At 38.1% G+C, this 24,722-nt stretch overlaps 1 protein-coding gene across 4 annotated transcripts in view; it reads left to right on the top strand.

Moving 5' to 3' along the window:
• The window catches only part of nbeaa (neurobeachin a), a 790,167-nt gene extending 771,188 nt beyond the window's left edge, over window positions 1-18,979 (top strand). For all 4 annotated transcript variants that reach the window (XM_059964072.1, XM_059964073.1, XM_059964071.1 and 1 more), the window contains 4 exons: window positions 4,380-4,481; window positions 4,646-4,842; window positions 6,011-6,162; window positions 17,464-18,979. In XM_059964072.1, the coding sequence (XP_059820055.1) occupies window positions 4,380-4,481; window positions 4,646-4,842; window positions 6,011-6,162; window positions 17,464-17,554 (542 nt within the window). In that variant the 3' untranslated portion in view covers window positions 17,555-18,979. The remainder of the gene's footprint in view (window positions 1-4,379; window positions 4,482-4,645; window positions 4,843-6,010; window positions 6,163-17,463) is intronic.
• The last annotated feature ends 5,743 nt before the right edge of the window (window positions 18,980-24,722 follow it).

The raw sequence follows: 24,722 nt of genomic DNA, 5'->3' as shown, positions 1-24,722 counted from the left end.
ATACAGTTCCTATAAAATATATTAATGCACCAACCGGAAAGTTTTCATGTTTTATTGTATTACAGCATTGAATCACAGTGGATTTAATATGACTTTTTTGGCACTAATCAACAGAAAAAGACTTTCATGTCAAAGTGAAAGCAGATCTCTACAAAGTAATCTAAATTGCTTACAAATATAAAACAAAATACTTGATTTCTCAAGTATTCCCCCCCCCCCCCTTTTAGTATGGCACACTAAATCTGGTGCAGCCAGTTGGTTTTAGAATTCACATAATTAGTTAAATGGAGATCTGTTTTTGGAGACCTATGTACAGTCAAGGTGTTTCAATTGATTGTGGTAAAAATATACCTGTATCTGGAAGGTCCAGCTGCTGGTGAGTCAGTATCCTGGCAAAAACTACACCATAAAGACAAAAGAACACTCCAGGCAACTCCATGAAAAAGTTATTGAAAAGTATAAGTCAGGAGATAGATACAAGAAAATTTCCAAGTCACTGATTGTTCCTTGGTGTACAGTTTAGTCCATCATCAAGTAATGGAAAGAATATGGCACAGCTGTATATCTGCCTAGAACAGGCCATCCTCAAAAGTTGAGTGACTGTGCAAGAAGGAAATTAGTGAGGGAGACCACCAAGAGACCTAAGACAACTGGGGTTTTTCAAGCTTCGGTGGCTGAGATGGGAAAGACTGAGTATACAACAACTGTTGACTGGGTGCTTCACCAGTTGCAGCTTTATGAGAGAGTGGCAAAGACAAAGCCACTGTTGAGAAACTCGCATGAAATTTCAGCTAGCATTTGCCAGAAGACTTGTGGGAGACTCTGAAAACAACTAGAAGAATGTTCTATGGTCTGATGAATGCAACATTGAGCTTTATGGCCATCAGACCCAGTTTGCTTGGCATAAGCCAAACACTGCACAACATCAAAAACACACCATCCCTACCGTGAAGTATGGTGGTGGCTGCATCATGCTGTGGGGATGTTTCGCTGCAGCAGGCTCTAGCAGGCTAGTGAAGATAGAGGGTAAAATGAATGCAACAAAATACAGGGAAATCCTGGAGGAAAACCTGATGCGGTCTGAAAGAGAACTGCAACCTGGGAGAGACAATGATTCCAAGCATAAAGCCAAAGGAATGGCTTAAAACAACAAAGTTAATGTCCTGGAGTGGCCAAGTCAGAGACCAGACTTCAATCCAGTTGAGAATTTGTGGCCGGACTTGAAAAGGGCTATTCGTTCATGATCCCCATGTAACCTGACAGAGCTTGAGAGGTTTTGTAAAGAAGAATGGGGAAAGGTTGCAGTGTTCAGATGTGCAAAGCTGATCGAGACCTATCCACACAGACTCAAGGCTATATTTGTTGCCAAAGGTGCATCTAGTAAATACCAACTTGAAAGAGCGGAATACATGCAATCAATTGGTTTTTGGTTTATATTTGCAAGTAATTAAGATTACTTTGTAGAGATGTTTTTATTTTGACACAAAAGAGTCTTTTTCTGTTGATCAGTGTCAAAAAAGTCAAACTAAATCCACCGTGATTCAATGCTGTAAAACAATAAAACATGAAAACTTCCAAAGGCAATGAATACTTTTCATAGGCACTGTATTTCCTGCTTCAACTTGCACACTTATTGATATCTGATTGATTGAAATAAGTTCATTTCTTTGCTGATGTTCTATGTAGTTTCCTTATGTTTTCCCATGTTGTTTTATGATCACAAAAGAATCAGTTGTTTCTCATCTCTGCTTACTGTTGAAGTTCATATTTCAGCACACATGATTAATTTACCTCTGCCTCAAATTTGTCTTGATTTTCATGATTCCAGTTTTCCCAATGATTTAAAAACCTGTAAATATATATGAAAAAACACACCAGAGAAGGCTCTTAATATCAAAAGATGGAAATATGATCATAAGTCTGCATCACTTGTCATCAATTTTAAAGGGTCACTACTAACCGTGAAATGTCAGTAGTTTGTTGCTGAAATGCTGCCATTTACATAATAACCTCCCTTTTAAATGTCAGATATTGTAATTTGGGACCCTGATGTGAGTGAGGAAGCACCAAATTTGTTGGCTGACCTTAGCTGATATCTTCCTGGCTGTACTCCAGATCCTGAGAGACTGCAAACTTCCTCCAGTGCTGAGCAGTTGCAGTGAGGAAAGCCCTGATGAGCCTGCATCAGGGTAAACCAGCTGCAGGAATAATGAGCTTTTTCATTTGATTGGAGGGAATGACTACAAGGAACAAGTGTATATGGGTAGACAATTTGCAGCTTTAGATGAATTAAACCTGCCTTAGTATTTTTCATTGCTATAAGTGTTACATTTATTCTTCCAGTATTTTCAATATTTAAACATTTCAAATTGCTTTTGAACATTGCCAAAGGTTAAGGACGTTCAGACGCATTCAGCTCCTTTAATTGCTGGCAAAGCCTGAGGTTTATCTTTGCTGACTGCCTGTCTTTTTTCAACTTTTTTCACTGCATCATGGAACCAAGTGCAGGCTGAATAGCAAAAACAACTTAGTTGTCGTCTGAGCTGCAGAGAATTTTTTTGTTTTAATTTCTCATTCTGGGGAATTGTAAACAGAATTGCATTTTGTGAAATAATCAGTGGACATCCTTACTTCTGACCAAATGATGGAAAGAAGTTCATTGATGAAGAAGCTGAAGCTGGCTGACTAAAGGACACTGCTTTTAACTCTTGCATTGATGTTCAATGTGGAATTATTTACCTCCATCAACCACAACCCTTGTATATGTATAACTCTAAACACTGAGCTAATTTCCCTTTGATGTCTATTGACTTTAATTTTAATTGGGCTCCTTGATATCAAACTCTGCCACATGCTGCCTTGATATTAGAGGCTGTAAATCTCAACTCATCACTAGTACTTTCTTTGTTCTACATTTGGACCAAAATTGTGATGAGGTCCGGAAATGAAATTGGGCATCTGTAGGGCTCTCTGTTGATTGAGGTGGACTATGGATGTTTTGCCCTAGCTGTCCATATGAAATGCAAGCTTGGGCGGTGGAGAGCAAACTGTTGCACGTGCAACAGGCTCCCAACTCCATGCAGCTGATAAATCCAAAGGAACAGCAGTTTGGCACCCGCAATGTTGCAGGAGTTGCCAGTCAGTGTTGAACTCAATGTAGGTCTGCCTTGGAACTCCAGCTCCATTCTTCTCCTTTGGCGTTTGCTCCCGAAGCCTTCCCCATAAGTGGTATAGATGCAACGCAGCGGAAGTGGAGATCCGAGTTTCCTTCTCTTAGATGAGCTGCCAATCACAGCTGATAAGCTCCATCCACCTAAAGTGACTAGTTTTAAGGCATCAGTAGCCTGCCTTTGCCCCTTCTTCTGTCAGTAGAAATGGTTTCCACTGGGCTTAATAGTTAAGCCACACATGAACGTCATGAGCTGGTCTTTTTTGTCAGGCTATTTGAGATGAATGCCATTGGGAGCATTTAGTAGGTAGTGGGAGCTTATCCCTTCTAACCCTCCCTTGCCCCCAGGTATGGGCATCAGTGGGCACATTACTGATGAGGAATTGTTATTTGTTAGGAAAGTCAATGAATGATATCTTCCAGCACCTTGTTGATGCCCAAGAAAAGAGTGATTGGATAGTAATTAGCCACATTTTATTTGTCCTGCTTTTAGTGGACAGGATATACTGGGCAATTTTCCATTTTGTAGAATAGATTCTGGTGTTGTAACTGTACTGTAATAGAGTCAGCTTGAAATGCCGCTGGTTCTGAGGCACAATTATTCAGTTGTCATGATGGCTTTTCCCATTTCCTTTGCTGTAGCCACTACTCCAAGCCCTTTCTTGATTTCACGTGCAGTGAATCAAATTGACCTTCAACTGACTTCCATGATGATGGCAATTTGTGAAGAAACAATGTTGGACCATCCATATAGTACTTCCAGGCAACTTGTTGGCCCCATTATGGATGAGAATGTCCTTTGAGCCTTTTGTTGTCATTAGCTGCTCATAACTACATCTGGACAAACTGGAGCCCATGATCTGATTTGCTGGTTGTGGAATTGTAATCACTCTTTCCCTTGAATACTGTATTAGTTGTTCATTTGTTACAGATTTTAACCCTTTAAGTTGTGTGTTACCTCAATGTTTCGATCAGTGGAATAGAAAATTAATTGATATTCCTTTTGAAACCAATTGATTCTGTAAGAGGTGGAATTTCATTCTTGGTCACTTGAGCTAAATGTGCCCCATAGCTGTAGTTGTACTCTGCTTATGTAAATTGATTGTATTCACAATTAAAATTAGATTTGAACAATTTTAAAAATAGTTATTTTAAATCAATATAGTGCAGTATATTCTTGTTGTACATTATATTTAACTTTTACTTTCAGGTGATTACCCTGCTCCCAGAGCTGTACTGACTGGTCATGACCATGAAGTAGTTTCTGTATCTGTGTGTGCTGAACTGGGACTTGTCATCAGTGGAGCCAAAGGTGAGCAGGCACGCCACAATAAAAATAATATTACTTTTTGTTATTTTTGTGAGTCTCTATTTTCCTGTGAGCATAGTTGAATTAAAAGGTGCCACTCACCTGTAGAAATGACTATCCAACAGGAGTTGGAGGTTTTTTCTGAATTTGTCCATGCTCTTTTCCAGAAGGCCCATGCCTGGTGCACACAATTACAGGAGATCTTCTAAGGGCTTTGGAGGGCCCAGAAAACTGTGTCTACCCACGACTTATTTCTGTATCCAGTGAAGGCCACTGCATCATCTACTATGAAAGAGGAAGGTTCTGTAATTTTAGCATCAATGGCAAACTGTTAGGGCAGATGGAGACCAATGACTCAACAAGAGTAAGTGGCATTGGAAGCAGCAAAATATGCATTTCCATCTTTTTCAGATTACTTCTCTGTAGATTCTTCATGCATCCCATTGTTTTTACTTTACAAGACATTTCTTGTAAATGTGTTTAATTATTAACACAATCAAGTTTCCTTTTCAGTTGTGAATCTGGGAACTTTGGGGGTGCTAATTATTACCAGTGTATTCTGTGTGGTACAGGAGTTTGGTATGAGTTTGAACTTCTGTCAATACTGCTTTTATTATTAACATATCCACATGGAGTACAGATCTTACAGTCACATCAGATTATTTGTCTGGTTTTGTATGAACAAGAAAATTAATAACATACTGAGTAAATAAGCAATTTAGAATCACCAAGAAAATACTAATGGCTAAATTTTACCCAAGTAAGTCTTGAGTGAATTCAGGTGTCCTTATTTTGCTTGCTGAGCTCTTTCATTCTCTGCTTCACAATGCATGGAGTACTATGGAAAAGGAGCTTGTTAGAATTCCCCAGCATTTTACATTGGGCATTCAGCTTTCTGGTCCTGGGCCCTTCTGATCCAGTGTGGGATTCGTGAGCCATGTCATTTGTTTGGCAATGTAGAAATGCAAAGAAGGGAAATAAATTACATTTGTTATCATTATAATATGCTTGCTTTAATGACTTAAACAAAACTATTTTCAAGCATGTTTATAGACTTGTTCAGAAACATTTTAATAATTTTAATTATTTTATTTTTAAATTTTATTATTGTTTAAAGTCAGAAGCAAACAAAATCATTAAACACATGGATAGTAATCAGAGATAATGAATCCATGGATGGATTTCCCTTCAGTTAAGGATTTGCAGAGGAGTATTGTGGACAAGGCTTCTGGCCTGCTTACAAGTCTCAATTGCATCATTTGTGACAAATGCCTCACACAGTTCTTTTACTGTTTGGCTCCAGGGTGATCTTGGCCATATGGATCTGGAGCTTGAGCATTCAGGACAGGCAGCAAAATGCAGGATATTGTAATAAAGTGCTCAGTTTGTAGAACAAAATAAACTAATGTCTTTGAATCACTATTGTTAATTTTTTAAGTCATTTAGCAGTGAACGAGGAATTCTGGACAGGACATTCAATAATCTTATACTGTCTCAATGTATTTCCTCAAAGCTTGCTTTCTTTTCTATAGGCCTTACTTCTCAGCAGCGATGGACAGAACCTGGTAACTGGCGGTGACAATGGTGTTGTAGAAGTCTGGCAAGCCTGTGACTTCAAACAATTATATATTTACCCAGGTTGCGATGCTGGCATTAGGGCTATGGACCTCTCTCACGATCAAAGGTAATGGAAGCCATGAAATAAGAATGCAGAATAATATTTCTAACATCTTTGATTCATATCACATAATTCTTAAATAAAAACGTCTCCAAAAGCTGTTGAAAGTACTGTGGACAGTTTCAGGTATGCTATAAGAGGCAAGATATGACAACAATGGATAACATGCTGTATTGATTCAGTGGTATCTTACCAATGAAAAAGACTTATAGTTCTACAAAAATTTTCAAGGAATTAGGCTAATAGAACAAGAAAAAAGATTACAATACAACCTTGATATAAAACACTTTGTTATGCCACAGTTTTAGATACCAAAGATGTTTTCATAACCCAAGACAAAATTTAGGTAATCATTACCATAACTTATAAAGTGATGATCTTCCAAAGTATGCAGTAAAGTTGTCACTTCTTATATATAGTTTATATTTACAAAAAAAAATCGCAGGTTACCCAATAGGTCAAGGAATAGATTCATTTTATTTGTTCATTAAGAAATTGTAAGTAACTGTAATAACCACAAAGTAATAATAAAAACAGACATATAATCATTACAGATTTCCTCACAATGAACTGGAAGATATTAACATAAGGCATGAATAGGAGCTGCCTTTTTTTCACTATTGTTGAACTTTCTTAAGCATATCAGGGAGCTAAACCAAGGCTAGTACAGTCTACCTTAAACAGCTTGCAGACATTGCTTGCCTGGGTTAAATACCCTTATCAAAACGTTGGCAAATGCACCCTGCCCACCATTATCTCAATTAACTCAGGTTATTAATGAACTGAGAACAAATGAATAAGTGTCCCAGTCATTGATTAACCAATTTAGTTGTGAGTATTCTTCATCCCCATGAAATTTATATTAACTTGAATGTCTTACCTATTTGCAGGTGTTTTGAACAGTCTTTATATGCTTCCTAATCTGCATAGTCTCCACAGAAAAGTGTGCTTTGAACACAAGTTCTTGCTTTTGGTCTGCAGAGAAAAAAAATCATTGAAGCTTTCAAGTCAAACACGAGGAAATCTGCAGATGCTGGAAATTCAAGCAACACACGTAAAATGCTGGTGGAACGCAGCAGGCCAGGCAACATCTATAGGGAGAAGCGCTGTCGATGTTTCAGGCCGAGACCCTTTGTCAGGACTGATACATGCTGCCTGGCCTGCTGCGTTCCACTAGCATTTTGTGTGTGTTGCTTGAAGCTTTCAAGTTACAGTGCATATAAGAAGTATTCACCCCCTCTTGGAAATGTTTATGTTTTACTGTTTTACAACATTGAATCACAATGGGTTTAATTTGGCTTTTTTGATACTGATCAACAGAAAAGTCTTTCATGTGAAAATGAAAACAGATTTCTACAAGTTGGTCTAAATTCATTGCAGTTATTCAACAAAATAATTAATTGCATAAATATTCACCCCCTTTAAGTCAGTATTTAGAAGATGCACCTTTGGCAGCAATTACAGCCTTGAGCCTGTGTGGATCGGTCTTTATCAGTTTTGTACATCTTGAAACTACAATTTTCCCCCATGCTTCTCTAAAAAAAACGTTCAGGCTGTCAGATTGCATGGAGATTGTGGTTGAACAACCCTTTTCCAAGTCCAGCCACAAATTTTTATTTGGATTGAGGTCTGGACTCTTCTTCCAAGTCCTCTTGCAGACTTCATCAGGTTTTGCTCCAGGGTTTCCCTGAATTTTACTGCAGTCATTTTACCCTCTACCTCCACAAGTCTTCCAGGGCCTGCTGCAGTGAAGCATCCCCACAGCGTGATGCAGCCACCACCATGCTTCACAGTAGAGATGTTGTGTTTTTGATGATGTGCAGTGTTTGGCTTATGCCAAACATAGCATTCAGTCTGATGGCCAAAAAGCTCAGTTTTGGTTTCATCAGACCTAGAATATTCTTCCAGCTGACTTCAGAGTCTCCCTCATGCCTTCTGGCAAACTCTAGCTGAGATATTTGAGTTGTTTTCAACAGTGGCTTTCTCTTTGTCACTCTCCCATAAAGTTGCAACTGGTGAAGCACCAGTTGTATGCACAGTCTCTGCCATCTCAGCCACTGAAGCTTCTAACTCCACCAGAGTCGTTTTAGGTCTCTTGGTGGCCTCCCTCCCTAGTCCCCTTCTTGCACAGTCACTCAGATTTTGAGGACAACCTGCTCTAGGCAGATTTACAGCTGTGACGTATTCTTTCCATTTCTTGATAATTGGCTTAACTGTACTCCAAGGGATATCCAGTGACTTGGAAATTTTCTTGTATCCATTTCCTAACTTACACTTTTCAAAAACCTTTTCACAGAGTTACTTGGAATGTTCTTTTGTCTTCATGGTGTAGTTTTTGCTAGGATACTGACTTACCAGAAGTTGGACCTATGTATTTTTACCACTACAATCAATTGAAACACCTTGACTGCACAGAGGTATCCAAGAACAGATTTTCATTTAACTAATTATGTTACTTCTAAATCCAATTGGCTGTACCAATGATAATTTATTGTGTCATATTAAAGGGGGTGAATACTTCTACAGTCAATTATTTTATGTTTTATATTTGTAATTAATTTAGATCACTTTGTAGAGATCTGTTTTCATTTTGACATGAAGGAGTCTTTTTCTGTTGATCAGAAAACAAAATAAATCCACAGTTGTAAAACAACAAAGCATGTGACAACTTCTAAGGGGGTGAATACTTATTATAGGCAATGTAAAATAAATTTTCTCAGCAACCTTTCCTTATGTGATTTTCATCCTAATCATAAACCGTGACTGTTATTATTACATTATGTAATGAATAGTAGCTGTTACCTTTTTCAACTAAATGTTGATTCATGTCAATTATGTATACAGTACTTAATAAACTCACAAGCAAGTTTGTTTAAACAACAAGCATCAGTACTTCTCAATGCTGGCATTGGGGCTAGAGATCTCCACAAAAATTGAATATCTGTAATAGGATGGGGACTAAGGAAGATTAAGTAACAGAAAAGGCATTGGTTCTATCAGAGAGAGGGAGGTGAAAGCTTGTTTGTTGAAATAGACTATTCAACCAGCATTTTTTATTTTATTTTTACTATACTGGGTCCCCCATCCATTGTGGAGAGACATTTGTGAGGGACAAACATAATTTTTAATTAATTCACAGTTTGAGTTAGTTTAGGCTATTTAAGTATTATAATTGTTTTAAGGGTTTTTTTTTGTAAATTGAATCGCAATGCTTATTTTTCAAGTTTTGATTTTATGGTTTTAATAGTCTGAATATGTTTAAGTACATTTTGAATACTGTTGAATGTTTGAGTAGTTCAGAAACATTGTGGTGAAGCATTCTCACTGCTAGACAATAATCTATGGAAAAGAGCACAGATTTCTTGGGACTTTATCCTCCTCAGCTGTAGTGATTGTGGCAACTTCCACACCTGCAAATTGTACTTCCATCTGACCTCTGGACTCCTCACTGAATAGCTGAGCTGAGGTCCTAGCTATGCCTGTCTGTTTGATGGCTATGTGGAACAGTATGTGTTCCAAGCCTATACTAGTGACCATCTTCCTAAGCTACATCGACAACTGCGTTGATGCTGCTTCCTGCACCCATGCGGAACTCATCAACTTCATCCACTTTGCCTCCAACTTCCACCCTATCCTCAAATTTACCTGGTCCATTTACGACACCTCCCACCCCTTCCTCGAACTCTGTCCCTATCTCTGGAGACAGCTTATCTATTGATGTCTGTAAAAAAAAAACCCAGTCTCTCACAGCTACCTGGATAATACCTCCTCCCATTTTATTATTTGTAAAAACGCCATTCTCTCAATTCCTCCGTCTTAGCCACATCTGCTCTCTGGATGAGGCTTTTCATTCCAGAACGAAGGAGATGTCCTCCTCCTTCAAAGGAAGTGGCTTCCCTTCCTCCACCATCAACACTGCCCTCAACCATGTCTCCATTTCACGTACGTCTGCTCTCACCCCATCCTGCTGTAACCCTACCAGGGATAGAGTTCCTCTTGTCTTCACCCACCACCTCACCAGCCTCTGCATCCAGCACATAATTCTTTGCAGCATCTGCCAACTCCCATCGGGATCTCATCACCAAGCACATTTTTTCATGCCCCCCCAATTTCTGCTTTCCGCAGGGATCGCTTCACACATGGCACCTTTGTCCATTCATCCCTCCCCTCTGATCTCCTTTCTGGCACAAGTCTTTGCAAGCAGAACAATTGCTACACCTGCTCCTACATCTCCTCCCTCACCAGCATTCGAGGCCCCAAACAATCCTTCCAGGTGAGGCGCCACTTCACTTGTGAGTCTGTATGGGTCATATACTGTGTCCGGAGCTCCAGTGTAGCTCCTGTATACTGGTGAGACCTGACGTAGATTGGGAGACCGCTTCACCGAACACCTAAGAAAAGTCAGGATTGCCCAGTGGCCACCTATTTTAATTCCACTTTCCATTCCCATTCTGACATGTCTATCCATGGCCTCCTCCACTGTCATGATGAGGCCACACTTTGATTGGAGGAACAACATCTTCTATTCCATCTGGGTCGCCTCCAAACTGATGTCATGAACATCAATTTCCCAAACTTCTGGTAATGCCCCCCCACCATTCCCCATCCCCTTTTCCCTCATTTACCATATCTCCTTGCCTGCCCATCGCCTCTCTCTGGTGCTTCTCCACCCCCCCCCCCCTTACTTTCTCCCATAGCCTTCTGTCCTCTTCTATCAGACACCCCCTTCTGAGCCCTGTGTTTCATTCATCAGTCAGCTTCCCAGCTCTTCAACCCTCCCCCTTCAGGTTCCACATATCACTTTGTGTTTCTGTCTCCCCTATCCCTCCTTTTAAATCTACATGTCAGCTTTTTACTCCAGTCCTGCCGAAAGATCTCACCCCAAAATTACAACAGTGCTGTTTTCCATAAATGCTGCCTGGCCTGCTAAGTTCCTCGAGCATTTTGTGCGTGCTGCTTGGATCTCCAATATCTGCAGATTTTCTCTTGTCTGTGAACTGAGTTGAGGTGCTGAATACATCATATCAACACCTTCAGCTCTATTGCTGAAAATTGCTGCAGTGTGCCCTCATTCATTTGAATGGGTTCATTTACAAGTTGTTTTGCATTCATTCTTCTTTGTATCACAAACCACTTTTAATTAATAGTATTAAATAAATATATTACTTTTTTGCTAGGCTTTTGTTTTTCTTTAATGGAATGTATATATTACTGGGAATGCTGGCTTTCATTTACTGTTCCTAATTATTCCTGAACTGAGGAGGCAGTTAAGAGTCAGCCACATTGAGTGGGTGTAGGCTCATATCTGGACTAGGCTGACAGATTTTCTTTCCAAAATTGTTGTTGGATCTTTCCAAAAGTCTGGTAGTTTATCAGCTCTATTCAAGTGCTCTGTATCTTCATTGGACATTAAAAGAATAAATGAGCAACACCTACGACACAAACAGAAAATGCTTAAAGCAGGCTTCAAGTTAAGTAATCTCCCATGAAAGAGAAAGGGATGAAGGGCCCTTCATCAGAATTGGAAAAGTAAAAAGACAATTATGTTTCAACTTACTGGAAGGAGTTTGGAAGAAATAGAAGGAATGGCTGTGATAGGATGCAGACCAAATTTGTCAAGGTATCATTGCGTTAAAAATCAGCATTTTGTTACGGGGGGAAAAAATAAACAAATTGAAAAAAAAAATGTGCAGCCACCTATGTGGTTGAAAGAAGGAGCAAGGGGATGATCTGACATTAATTCTTAAATCCTGATGGTTCAATATATATAGATAAAAGATGAGCTGCTGTTTTTCAAATTAACGTTTGTTCTAGTTGGTGTGAAGTATGGTGTCATTGAACTCAGAACAGGAGTGGGATGGAGAATTAGTGTGTCAAGAAATTGAAAGCTCAGAGTTGGTCTTGCAAATAGAATGGAAATTATCTCTGAAACAATCATGGCATTTAGTTTCTCCAATATAGAAAAGATCACATTATGAACACCAACTATAATACATTAAACTGAGCAAAGTGCAAATGAATTGTCACATCACCACGAAGGAATGGTTTGGTTCCTGGATGACGGGCAGGGAACAGATAAAAAGGCATGTGTTACATCTCCTACTGTGACCTGAATGGCAGTACTTACTGGGGTTAGAAGACCAGATAGTCACAAAGGAAATACAATTTTGAAAAAAGAGGAGAGGAAAAAAGTTCTAAAACACATAATCTAACTTGCACTAGTCCCCATTTAAAATATTTAAGTAGCTTAAGTTATTAAAAAGCTCTCTTAAAGTTTGGTTCCTCACTTGAACACTGGATTAAGACAGAATGTTTTAGTTCTTGAATTAAGTAACCAAGGTCATGTATGAACAGAGCTGTTTATAACCTTTTGCTAAAATTGAAATAGTTACCTATGTTACATTATAAAATAAGATAGTACCAAATACTTCAAACCCTTGCCAGATGTGATCTAAGATCAAAATTATTCCAAGCATGAGAGAAAATCCAAATGTCAGTTTAGAATTAAATGTGTTTTAATTCTGTCAATAAAGCCAATATTATTTATGTAATTTATACAATTGAACTCGACAATGAGGAGGTATCTCAATGTTATCTCCTTGATTACTTTATCTAACTAATAGTAACTAGATTAGAAATTATAGTAAAGCTCTGATAATCCAGCACATTTAGGATTTAGTGATGTCAGATTTGCAAATTTACAACCATAAGACCAAAAAATATAGGCTGTTCGGCCATTGAGTCTGCTTCGCCATTCAGTCATAAGCTGATCCAATTTTCCAGTCATTTCCACTCCCCTGCCTTCTCCCCATACCCCTTGATGCCCTGGTTAATCAAGAATCTATCTATTTCCTGAACTCCAAGGAATACAGCCCAAGAGCTGCCAGATGTTCCTCATACGGTAACCCTTTCATTCCCAGAATCATTCTCATGAATCTTCTCTGAACCCTCTCCAAAGTCAATATATCCTTTCTAAAATAAGGAGCCCAAAACTGCATACAACACTCCAAGTGTGGTCTCATGAGTGCCTTATAGAGCCTCAACATCACATCCCTGCTCTTATATTCTATACCTTTAGGAATGAATGCCAACATTACCTTAACCTTATTTACCACCAACTAAACCTGGAGATTAACCTTTAGGGTATCCTGCACAAGGACTCCCAATTTCCTTTGCATCTCTGCATTTTGAATTTTCTCTCCATCTATATAATAGTCTGCCTGTTTATTTCTTCTGCCACAGTACATGACCATACACTTTCCAACATTGTATTTTATTTGGCAATTCTTTGTCCACTCCCCTAAACTATCTCAGTCTCTCTGTTTCCTCAACACTATCCACTCTTCCACCTATCTTTGTATCATCCGCAAATTTAGCCACAAATCCATTAATTCCATAGTCCAAATCATTGACATACATCATAAAAAGCAGCAGACCCAATACTGACCCCTATGGAACTCCATTGGTAACCGGCAACCAGCCAGAATAGGATCCCTTTATTCCCACTCTGTTTTCTGCTGATCAACCAATGCTCCACCCTTGCTAGTAACTTTCCTGTAATTCCATGGGACCTTATCTTGCTAAACAGCCTCATGTGCGGCGCCTCATCAAAGGCTTTCTGAAAATTCAAATACACCACATCTACTGCATCTCCTTTGTAAATCCTACTTGTAAATTCCTCAAAAAATTGCAGTAGGATTAGTCAGGCAGAATTTTCTTTTCCTTGCAAAACCTGGTGATCTTTATTGTACAGGCGCTGCTCTTTTAGGCATAACATCTACTGCATCTTGAGTTAATCTTGAGGCTGAATACTTTCACATTTATAAGTCTTACAAGTGTTTATCAACAGCCCATTGGAGAAAATTGATTGTTACATACACCAATGTATGTTTTAGACTGGAATAATACAAGCATTCAAAACATTTTGCAGAAAGCTGCTGGTATTGCTAATATTATCTTATTTTGTTGCAGCATTGTTGATCTTTAAATTATTAGTAACTGGGTTAAGAGTCTTTCATCTCTCTGGTGCAAACCTTCAACCCAGTTACTTCACAAGGCCTTTTAACATTGCTGTTCTCTTAGTGATCACTGATTGTTATCCAAGGAGTCAATTCATTCACTAATATTGGCATTAATCTTATGCATTGAAATGATAGCTACGTATGCTTGATATATTCAGATAATCTAGGTTGGATTCACATATACAGCTTATGTTGAGTAATTTGACAGCAAATGTTATTCAGGGTTTTTCTCATAGATTTATACAGTATGTAAACAGGCAGCTTTGGCCCAAATTGTCCATGCTGATAAGTCCTCTACTTGAGCTAGTCCCATTTGCCTGCATTTGTTGCATTTTCCTCTGAGGTCTTGTGCCTACTGTTGTGAACAAAATCACTGAAGAGACACTGAAGCTAGTGGATACAGAAGTGTTTTATTCAACACAATGAGACACTCTTGGAGGAAGAGGCCTATCTGACACAATATTACATGACATATGCTAAAGATCAAAGGACATTTCTATAGTTACAATGTATCTACAGTGCCTCATTTGAGTTACATATACTTTTCACACTTCATTCTTGGCATCAATACCCACAATGAATGTTAATCAGCATTGGCTGGTTTTCAATTAACTAGAAACTTCAGGGAACTATTGTCTGGAGCTACATTTTAAATTTAATCCACATTCAGGTCTAAAGATTGGTTGCTGAACTTAATATTTACTATATACCCTAACTCCAGAATATCCCCTAACCCCAACCGCTGCAGTTTTTCTGACAGCTTGTTCCACATGCCTGCTATCCATTGTGTGAAAAAATTCCCCCTCATGTCCTTTCTAAATCTTCCCCCTCTCACTTTAAATCCATGCCCTCTAGTATTGTACTTTCCTGCCCTTGATTAGCTGGTTTCATACTGCAAGGTACCTACTGGTGTGTTTGCGGTCTGGACATACAGAATTGGTTCTGCTGGTGAGAGCAGTACTTAAGAGTATGTGCTACATGAGGGAGGAAAGGGTCTCAGCTCTTATACATAGGACTCTCATGCATACATGGACAAGTGTTATCCGGAGTACACAACCAATAACATAGTCTCATGAAGCCTGCCAAAGTCAGCAAGTGGTCCTTAGAGGAAAGTTGTCTGTTAACTGATAGGAGCATCAATCTTTTTCAGAACAGTTTGCTGCTCTACCTGGGAGTCTGCCTGCTGATAGCTCAGGGTTTAGAGTTTCTGGAAGACTGATTGAAGATTTGTCTTAATTGAGACAGAAACCTGCTCCTTCAGTTTCCATGTTCATTCTGCGTTGTCATTACCTGGAAGGCATGATGAGCAAACTATTTCCAAGCTAGAAATGTTCTTCTAGTTTTGCACTGGCTCCATGGTTGTGCCTATGGTTTATAGCTCTGGAGAAATCCTGAAAAGTATATATAAAAGCGCATGATTGTTGTCCTGAAAATATTGTAGATTATATCAAGCATTACCCAGCATGCTTCAGCTGCAGTGAGCCTGCTCTCACTGTACTGTATTTCATCTTTGTTACAAATATTAGTTTCTGAATGTTGAAAAACTAAAAGCTGCTGATAATGGAACCTGAAATAAAACAAATGTATGCCAGATATACTCAACAGGCAAGGCAGAGAGAAGCAGAATTAATGTTTCACATTGATGGTCTTTTATATGAACAGTGATGTGAGAGTTCTGATAGATCATCAACCAGACAGATTGACTCTCTTTTTCCACAAATAGTGACTGAACTGCCAGATATTTCCTGCATTATGTTTTATTTTTGATTTCTGGATATATTTGAAAGTACAATTTGTGCTGTATCAGAGAGATGATTTCACGCTGAAGCCAATGAGTTGGGGTTGGTTGACATGTAAACATTTGTAAACATGTTTACAAAACCCAAGTATTTTCAGGATAGGCTGGAATTAGCTGAAGATATTAAACATTTTGAGTATGTGCAAGATTTCAATCTATGCATCAATCTATGATGCAGTCATTGTAAGAGTTAACAAAATAAACGAGTTTTTCTCTCAGTGAGTCCTTAATTATTAACATGCAAAGATTGTGAATGTAAACTAGAAATAAATTAAGCTCCAAGGACTCAACTTAAGGCACTTAGTTTTTATGACAGTGGTCGTCAATACCTGCAAACTTGCTTCTTATTACGGTATCCTAACTAACCCCTGTCCGAGTCACTGTAGGTAATTCTTCATTAGAGGGTATACCTCCCAGGAATCAGTGGTGCAAGTTGACAACGCTCTTCAGCAGCTGAAAGAGAGTTGTTGGTGTTACATGCCCACGTCTTTAAGAGCCAGCTCATTTGGAATCAGCTGTGTGGCTAAATACTGTCAGCTGAGAAATTCAAATCAGAGTTTATCTGTAATGATTGCAGTTTCCAAAATAGAAGGTATTATGCAAAGAAACCCAACAACTAGTAAAGAATAATAGGATTAAAGTTTTAAAAGCGAAATCATGTTTGACTAACCCACTTGAATTTGCTGAAAATGTGACTGGCAGAAAAGATGTGAGAGAACCAGTGCATGTAGTGCATTTAGATTTTCAGGAGTCATTGAGTTATACAGGATGGAAACAGGGCTTTGGCCCAACTAGTCCATGCTGAACAAGTTGCTTATCTCAGCTTGTCCCATATAAACCTTGCTAAGAGTAGAATCAGATGGCTGACTCCTGGCTACATATTATGATTGTATTCATCAAAAGGCAACTGTCTTTACACTGTATACAAAATAACCCAGGTGCATGACACACTCAATGATATACCCGAATAAGCAAAATTATTTTCCCCAGTACTTAAAAAAGGCAGCAAAACATTTTCATAAGTCTAAAAATATTGCAGATATACCATTTTAACATTTATTAATTTATATAAGCCTTTTGCAATCATCATTATCCTGAAGCTATGTATGTTTTTATTCTTCTTCATTAATATACAATTTTTAATTTTTGAGTGTTTGGCACCTTGTTCAGCTCCAGAATTGTGTATAAGTATGTCTTTTTGTGCATATGTATAGCGGGGTTGGGTGATAAGAAGAGGTTTAGCGGTATCTGGTACCAAATATTCACTGAGTTATCAGAAGAACTTGAGCCATACAATAAAATTATTACATTTATAGATAACTTACTGAAATAAAACAAATGAATTTTGAAATTTGATTTAAAGTATTTCAATTTCACATTGTAAATACCATGTTCTATTTGAAAGAATTTGAGCAAGTTTGTATATATGAACAAAGTGGTACACAAATATCTAATTCTGATGATGAAATTTTTGTATTTCTGTTTCAGGACACTGATAACAGGCATGGCTTCAGGCAGTATCGTAGCTTTTAACATAGATTTCAACCGGTGGCACTATGAACATCAGAACAGATACTAATCACATGCTAAGGGAGGGTGAAGAATGATTGGCAGTTCCAGCTGAGAGCACAAGTGCTACAGTCAACAGCCCAGGTATAGGTGTTGGAATGTAATACCCTCTGTTTTGCCCTCCATTATACATTGCATTACATCCAGCAATAGTTGTGCATTGTATTATTTTCATGTGAAAGCAATCACAGTAATTTTGTTTTCTTTCTTCACTGATCACCAGCTTTATCAAAGAAATACCATATTAATTTATAAATCATTGATGAAAGACAGATGATTAACAGTATGTTGAATAATTAATGTTACTATCTAATTTTATTTACAAAAATGTGTCAAGGACAAGTTACAGAACATGTGCAGTTGTTCAAATAATTCATGCTAAGAGAAGGCCATTTAAAAAGAAAAACTACATTTGTCTTTTCAGGTTGTATCCAGCTATGAAAGAATACTTTTATTAAGTATTACTTTAATATCTTTGATGGAAATAAAATACCCAAGGCATATGTTTCTGAGCCATTGTACTCAATCTGTTGATCCATCATTTTAGACATAAGCTAAAACTAATCAATCTTGATAGAAAGTACTGGATATTTATTGGCACCATGAACAAAATTAACTTGGCTAATAATTTTACAGTGTGGCAATGAGATCCACATTCTGTACTGTGCTGACAATTTACAAACACAGTTTGATTTCTGTACCCTGTTAACATTTATTTCATGAAGTAAATATTGTGAGATCTTGGCTCTCTAGCTTAAAATTACATTTCCAGCTTTCCTAGTAAGCACGAGAATAAATGTACCATGCATTTGTTTCCAGAGCAAAAATTTTACTGTAGTAAAGATATTTCTGGCATATAATTCTAATTAAATACATACACACGGGGATTAAAAATCACCTCATCTTTTCTTTTCTTTTGTATAATTGGTGACTGTTTCGTCAGAAGTCATAGATGTACATATTATGTTGGTAGGGCTAAGAGGCATGTAACAGGAATGTAGCTTTCTTGGAAATTGCAGTCATGCAGTTTATTTAAGAAAGAAATTGGATTCTTTGTATTAGCACTTTGCACCAGAAACATCATTATTTATTGCTGTGATTATTGATTTATCATCCACACTGTAATAGTAAATTTTAGCACTGAACTCTTTACTTGCTGTTTGTATTTAAACAATTAAAACTATGGAAAAAGTCTGACTGCGTAACTATTAAGTTGTACATCTCGTGTGAGCAATATTATGAGTTTTTAGTCTAGAATTGGGGGAGGGAAGCAAGCATCTGGAAACCAATTTCATTTCATCTGGAAATCACAGTGAAATATTTTGGATATAAGAAATCCTTGAGCTATTGTAACGCTGTTTTATGGCAAAGATGTAAGATATGCCAGATGTGTGTCAATTGGAAATTAAAATTGAAGAAAATAAAATATGCAAAGCCCTAATTTATTTTGTTCATTCTTTCTCAAGATAGTATCCAGTGGAGCATCTGTGAATATTGTCAAATGCAACAAAAATGAAAATATGCTTTTACTTAATTGAAAATATTTCTCTAATTAATGAAGTTACTTGTTCACTTTTTCGAATTGAAAAATCACTAATTCAAATAGAATTCTTGCTACTTACTTTCTTTTTCTTCTTTTAATAGTAACAACCTACTAAAATCAATCTAAGTTTCACTGATAAACAGAGCATTTGAATCTATATAAAACTATCATATTTCTTGAAATTTCTACAGTTTTCTTGTGACCTAAAAACAGAATGTTTCATTATGCAAGATGCTGGAGAAAAATAAGAAACATGGTCCTTTTAAAGTCTTTACTTGATGTAAACACACAGAGTTACCTGCTCTTGTTCCAAGAATAATTGCTTCATTCCTTTTTATTGGATCTATTTTATTTGCAATCAGTTCCAATCCACAACTCTTAGATTTTCAGCTTAAAATAAATATTTTCCCACTTGGCAGTTCTGTAAATAATGTTACAGCATCCAACAGAAATACAGCAATAATGACTCCAAGAAGATCCAGATTATGGATGCTGCCAAGATACAGAACAATCACATTGTAGACCTATGAGTAGCTCAGAGATATCCCTGAGATAAATTACCAAGAACTCATAGAAAGTGGTAAGCCATATTTTGTTGAAAGAAAGAACAACTCCTAAGACAAGAAAGTTTAATACCGTTCAAAGTTCAAAATAAATTTATTATTAAAGTACATACATATATGCCACCTTTTCCCACCCTGAGATTCATTTTCTTGTGAGCAACACAGTAAATAGAAGAAACACAATAGAATCAATGAAAGACCGCACCCAACAGGGCAGACAAACAACCAATGTGCAAAAGACAACAAACTGTGCAGATACAAAAGAAAAATAAATAATTATAAAAATAATAAATAAATAAACAGACAAGCAAATAAATAAGCAAGCAAGCAATAAATATCAAGAACATGACATAAAGAGGCCATGAAGGTAAGTCCATAGCTTGTGGGAACAGTAGAGTGATGGGGCAAGTGAAGTTATCCTCACTGGTTCAAGAACCTGATGGTTGAGAGGTAATAACTTTTCCTGAACCTGATGCTGTGAGTCCTGAGGCTCCTGCACCTTTTTCTCTGGTTGGTGGGGAACACTCATGATGGATGCTGCTTTTCTGTGACAATGCTCTGTATAGATATGCTCAATGGTGGGGAGGGCTTTTCCCATGATGGACTGGACCATATTCACTACCTTTTTGTAGCATTTTCTATTCAAATGCATTGGTGTTTCCATACTAGGCTGTGATGCAACCAGTCAATATATTCTTCAACATAGAGATTTGCCGAAGTTTTAGATATCATGCCAAATCTTTGCCAACTTCTAAGAAATTTGAGACATGCCATGCTTTCTTCATAATTGCACTTACTTGTTGGGTCCAGGACAAGTCCTCTGAAATGATAACACCAAGGAATTTAAAGTTGCTGACCTTCTCCACCTCTGATCCCTGAGGAGGACTGGCTCCTCCTCTGGTTCTCTCTTCATGAAGTCAATCATCAGCTCTTTACAGTGTCTAAAAGCGAAAAACAAAATGTTATATCAACTTTAAACAAATCTGAATCTGTGGCTTAACAGATTCAGATTTTAAATTCAATTGTTTGAACAATGTGCCAATAGTCACGTGATCAGGTACCAGACAGCCTTTGGCAAAGTTACCATAAGTGCCAGACTTCGTACAATATTGACCTTCGCTGGGCAGCTTGCCAAATATGTGGAAGCATCAGAAGGAGGAATTTTCACTCTGCTGTCGGTTATCAATAATAAATGAAAAGAAAAAAATTTTAGAAGTCTCGTATCTTGCTGAACTGTACTAAACAATCAAGTCAACCAAGGAGATGTTGGAGAACTTCTCCATATACAGAAGACAGCAATAGTTTTCAATAAGACAATAGATTAAGGTTTTGAGAGAGCTGTTAGTTAGCTGAGGAGTAGTTAAATATAAGCTTGACTGAACTGAAATTGCAGACTATATATATGGTAACATCACAAACCTGTGTAACTCATTGATCTACAATGAGATCATATGTGGGGTAGGAAGTGTAGGATTGTTGCGAGAAACATATGCCTAGCAAACAGTCATACAACACAGAAACAAGACCTACAACTTACCACTGTCCCATCTACATTAATCCCATTTGTTTGCATTAGTTCTGTCTTCTTCCATGCTTTGTACATTTGAGAACATATCTAAATGCCTCTTAAATATGAATAGAACACAGAACAGTACTTCACAATTCGGTCCATGTTGTCTGTGCCAAGCATGATGCCAATCAAATAAAACCCTGCTGCATGCAAATGATCCATATTCCTCCATTCCTTGCATATTCTTATGAATATATAAAAACATCTTGAATACCATTACATCATAACTGCTTCCACTACCCAGCCTTGTGATGGATTTCAAGTGTTTACCACTCTATGTATAAAAAACATACTTGCATTTCCTCTTTAAGTTCCACCTCACCACGCACTCCATTCAGCCTCTACCAGTCCAGAGAAAACAATCCAAGTTTGTCCATTGTCTTCTTACAGCTAATAGCTTCTAATTCAAATAAAATTCATCTGAACCCTCTCCAGCCTCCACACCCTTCCTGTAATGGGGTGGCCAGAACTAGCAGCAATACTCCAAGTGCAGCTTTAACCAAAACTTTATACAACTGCAACATGACTTCTTGACTCTTATACTCCATTTCCCTAGAGATTAAGACAAGCATCCCATATACTTTCTTTACCGCTCTATCTACCTGTGTTGCTACTTTTAGGAAGTTGTGGACCTGTACCACAAAATCTTTCTGTATTTCAAGGGTCCTGCCATTAACTAATTACTTTCCCCTTACGTTTGACCTCCTAAGGTACCAGTGGTTCACCAGCTGAAGTATCTTGCAGACATTGGATTAGACGTGTGCTGAAATTTTATACTGATCACACAATACTTTATGTTAAAGTAGTTTAAATTTGACACTCAGATTTATGGGAATTTTCTGTATTCAACAACACTTAACACTCTTTTATATTTAATACATTACTACCATCTGATAGCTATATAAAACTGTGATAACAAGCTTTTTTAAAAATCAGACATGGTTCCAAGATGAAGCAGAGCCTCTTTGGAGTCTTATGAGAATTGCAAATATAATTTTATACTGATCTCACTAAGAATTTGTTGAATATGGCATAGAGTATGCCATACAAAATGCTGAAGTAACTCAGTAAGTCTGGCAGCATCTATGGAAATGAATAAACATTTAGGTCGAAGACTCTTCAGAAGGGTCTTCCTCTATAAACTATTGGTGGGGACTTGGAGTACGGTGTACTGTTTTCGTCACCCTCTTATAAGAAAGGCATGGTTAAACTAGAAAGAGTGCAGAGAAAATATGCAAGAATGCTGAGAGGATTAGGGAGCCAGACTAGATATACCTGGCAGCATATGAGAATGAGAAGCATAGAACATAGAAGAGTAAGCACTGGAACAGGCTGTTCAGCCCATAATGTGCCAAACCAGCTAAAAAAAACAAATCAAAAACACCCACACATTAATCCCTCCTACTTACACCATGTCCATATCCCTCTACCTTCCTTAGAATTCAGGTGTGAATTGGGATGATGTTTTTGCAGGGAAATGTACTTTGGACATGTGGTTGATGTTTACGGATCTCTTGCAGGATGATAGGGATAAATTTGTCCCAGTGAGAAAGATAATAAGTACTCCTGTTTGAGTATTGTTGGGGGGGGGGGAACAGCCAACCTGGGGGAAGCAGCAGTGGCCGTGTCTCCGGTACAGAGTCCGGCCCTGTAGCTCAGAAGGGTAGGGAAAGGAAGAGGAAGGCAGTAGTAATAGGGGACTTGATAGTTAGGGAGTCAGATAGGTGATTCTGTGGACACAGTCAGGAGACCCGGATGGTAATTTGCCTCCCTGATACCAGGGTCCGTGATGTTTCTGATCACATCCAAGATATCCTGAAGTGAGAGGATGAGGAGCTAGAGGACGTGGTACATATAGGTACCAATGACATAGGCAGGAAAAGGGAAGAGGTCCTGAAAGGAGAATATAGGGAATTAGGAAGGGAGTTGAGAAGAAGGACCGCAAAGGTAGTAGCTCGGGATTACTGCCTGTGCCGTGCGACAGTGAGAGTAGGAATGGAATGAGGTGGAGAATAAATGCATGGCTGAGGAATTGGAGCAAGGAGCAAGGATTCAAGTTTCTGGATCATTGGGACCTCATTTGGGGCAGGTGTGACATGTGAATCCCAGGGGGACCAATATCCTGGCAGGGAGATTTGCTAAGGCTACTGGGGGAGACTTTAAACTAGAATGGTTGGGGGGTGGGAATCAAATTGAAGAGACTAGGAGAGAGGAGGTTAGTTCACAAATAGAGAAAGCTTGTAGACAGTGTGTGAGGGAGGATAGGCAGGTGATAGAAAAGGGGAGCATTCAGACCAAAGATGTAGAGGAGAAGGAAGAAAAAGAAGATAGTAAAGTTCTTTGCACCGTTAGGAATAAATGAAGAGTAAGAGGTGGAGAATTTCTTAAATGCATTTATTTTAATGCTAGGAGCATTGTAAGAAAGGTGGATGAGCTTAGAGCATGGATTGATACCTGGAAATATGATGTTGTTATTAGTAAAACATGGTTGCAGGAGAGGTGTGATTGGCAACTAATTATTCCTGGATTTCGTTGCTTCAGGTGTGATAAAATCGGAGGGTCAAGAGGGGGAGGTGTTGCATCGCTTGTCAGAGAAAATATTACAGCGGTGCTTTGGCAGAATAGGTTAGATGGTTCATCTAGGGAGAATATTTGGGTGGAATTGAAGAATGGGAAAGGTATAGGGGTGTATTATAGACCACCTAATGGGGAGTGAGAATTGGAGGAACAAATTTGTAAGGAGATAGCAGATATTTGTTGTGATTGTGGGAGATTTTACTTTTTCCACACATAGATTGGGAAGCCCATTCTGTAAAAGGGCTGGTTGGCTTGAAGTTTATAAAATATATGCAGGATAGTTTTTTTGCAGCAATACATAGAGGTACCAACTAGAGAAGGGGCAGTGTTGGATCTCCTGTTAGGGAATGAGATAGGTCAGGTGATGGAGGTATGTGTTCAGGAGCACTTCGGGTCCAGTGATCACAATGCCATTAATTTCAATATAATTATGGAAGAAGGATAGGACTGGACCCAGGGTTGAGATTTTTGATTGGAGAAAGGCTAACTTTGAGGAGATATGAAAGGATGTAGAAGGAGTGGATTGGGACAATTTGTCTTATGGGAAGGATGTAATAGAGAAATGGAGGTCATTTAAAGGTGAAATTTTGAGGGTACAGAATCATTATGTTCCTGTTAGGTTGAAAGGAAAGGTTAAAAGTTTGAGAGAGCCATGGTTTTCGATGGATATTGGAAACTTGGTTCGGAAAAAGAGAGAGATCTACAATAAATATAGGCAGCATGGAGTAAATGAGGTGCTCAAGGAATATAAAGAATGTAAAAAGAATCTTAAGAAAATAGAAAAGCTAAAAGAAGAAGTGAAGTTGCTTTGGCAAGTAAGGTGAAAATAAATCCAAAGGGTTTCTACAGTTATGTTAATAGCAAAAGGATAGTGAGGGATAGAATTGGTCCCTTAGAGAATCAAAGTGGACAGCTATGTGTGGAG

The sequence above is a fragment of the Hypanus sabinus genome, chromosome 3 (assembly GCF_030144855.1).
Source record: "Hypanus sabinus isolate sHypSab1 chromosome 3, sHypSab1.hap1, whole genome shotgun sequence".
Taxonomy (NCBI): Eukaryota; Metazoa; Chordata; class Chondrichthyes; order Myliobatiformes; family Dasyatidae; genus Hypanus; species Hypanus sabinus.
The sequence above is the reverse complement of the archived record's forward strand: the minus strand, read 5'-3'. Positions and strand labels throughout refer to the sequence as shown.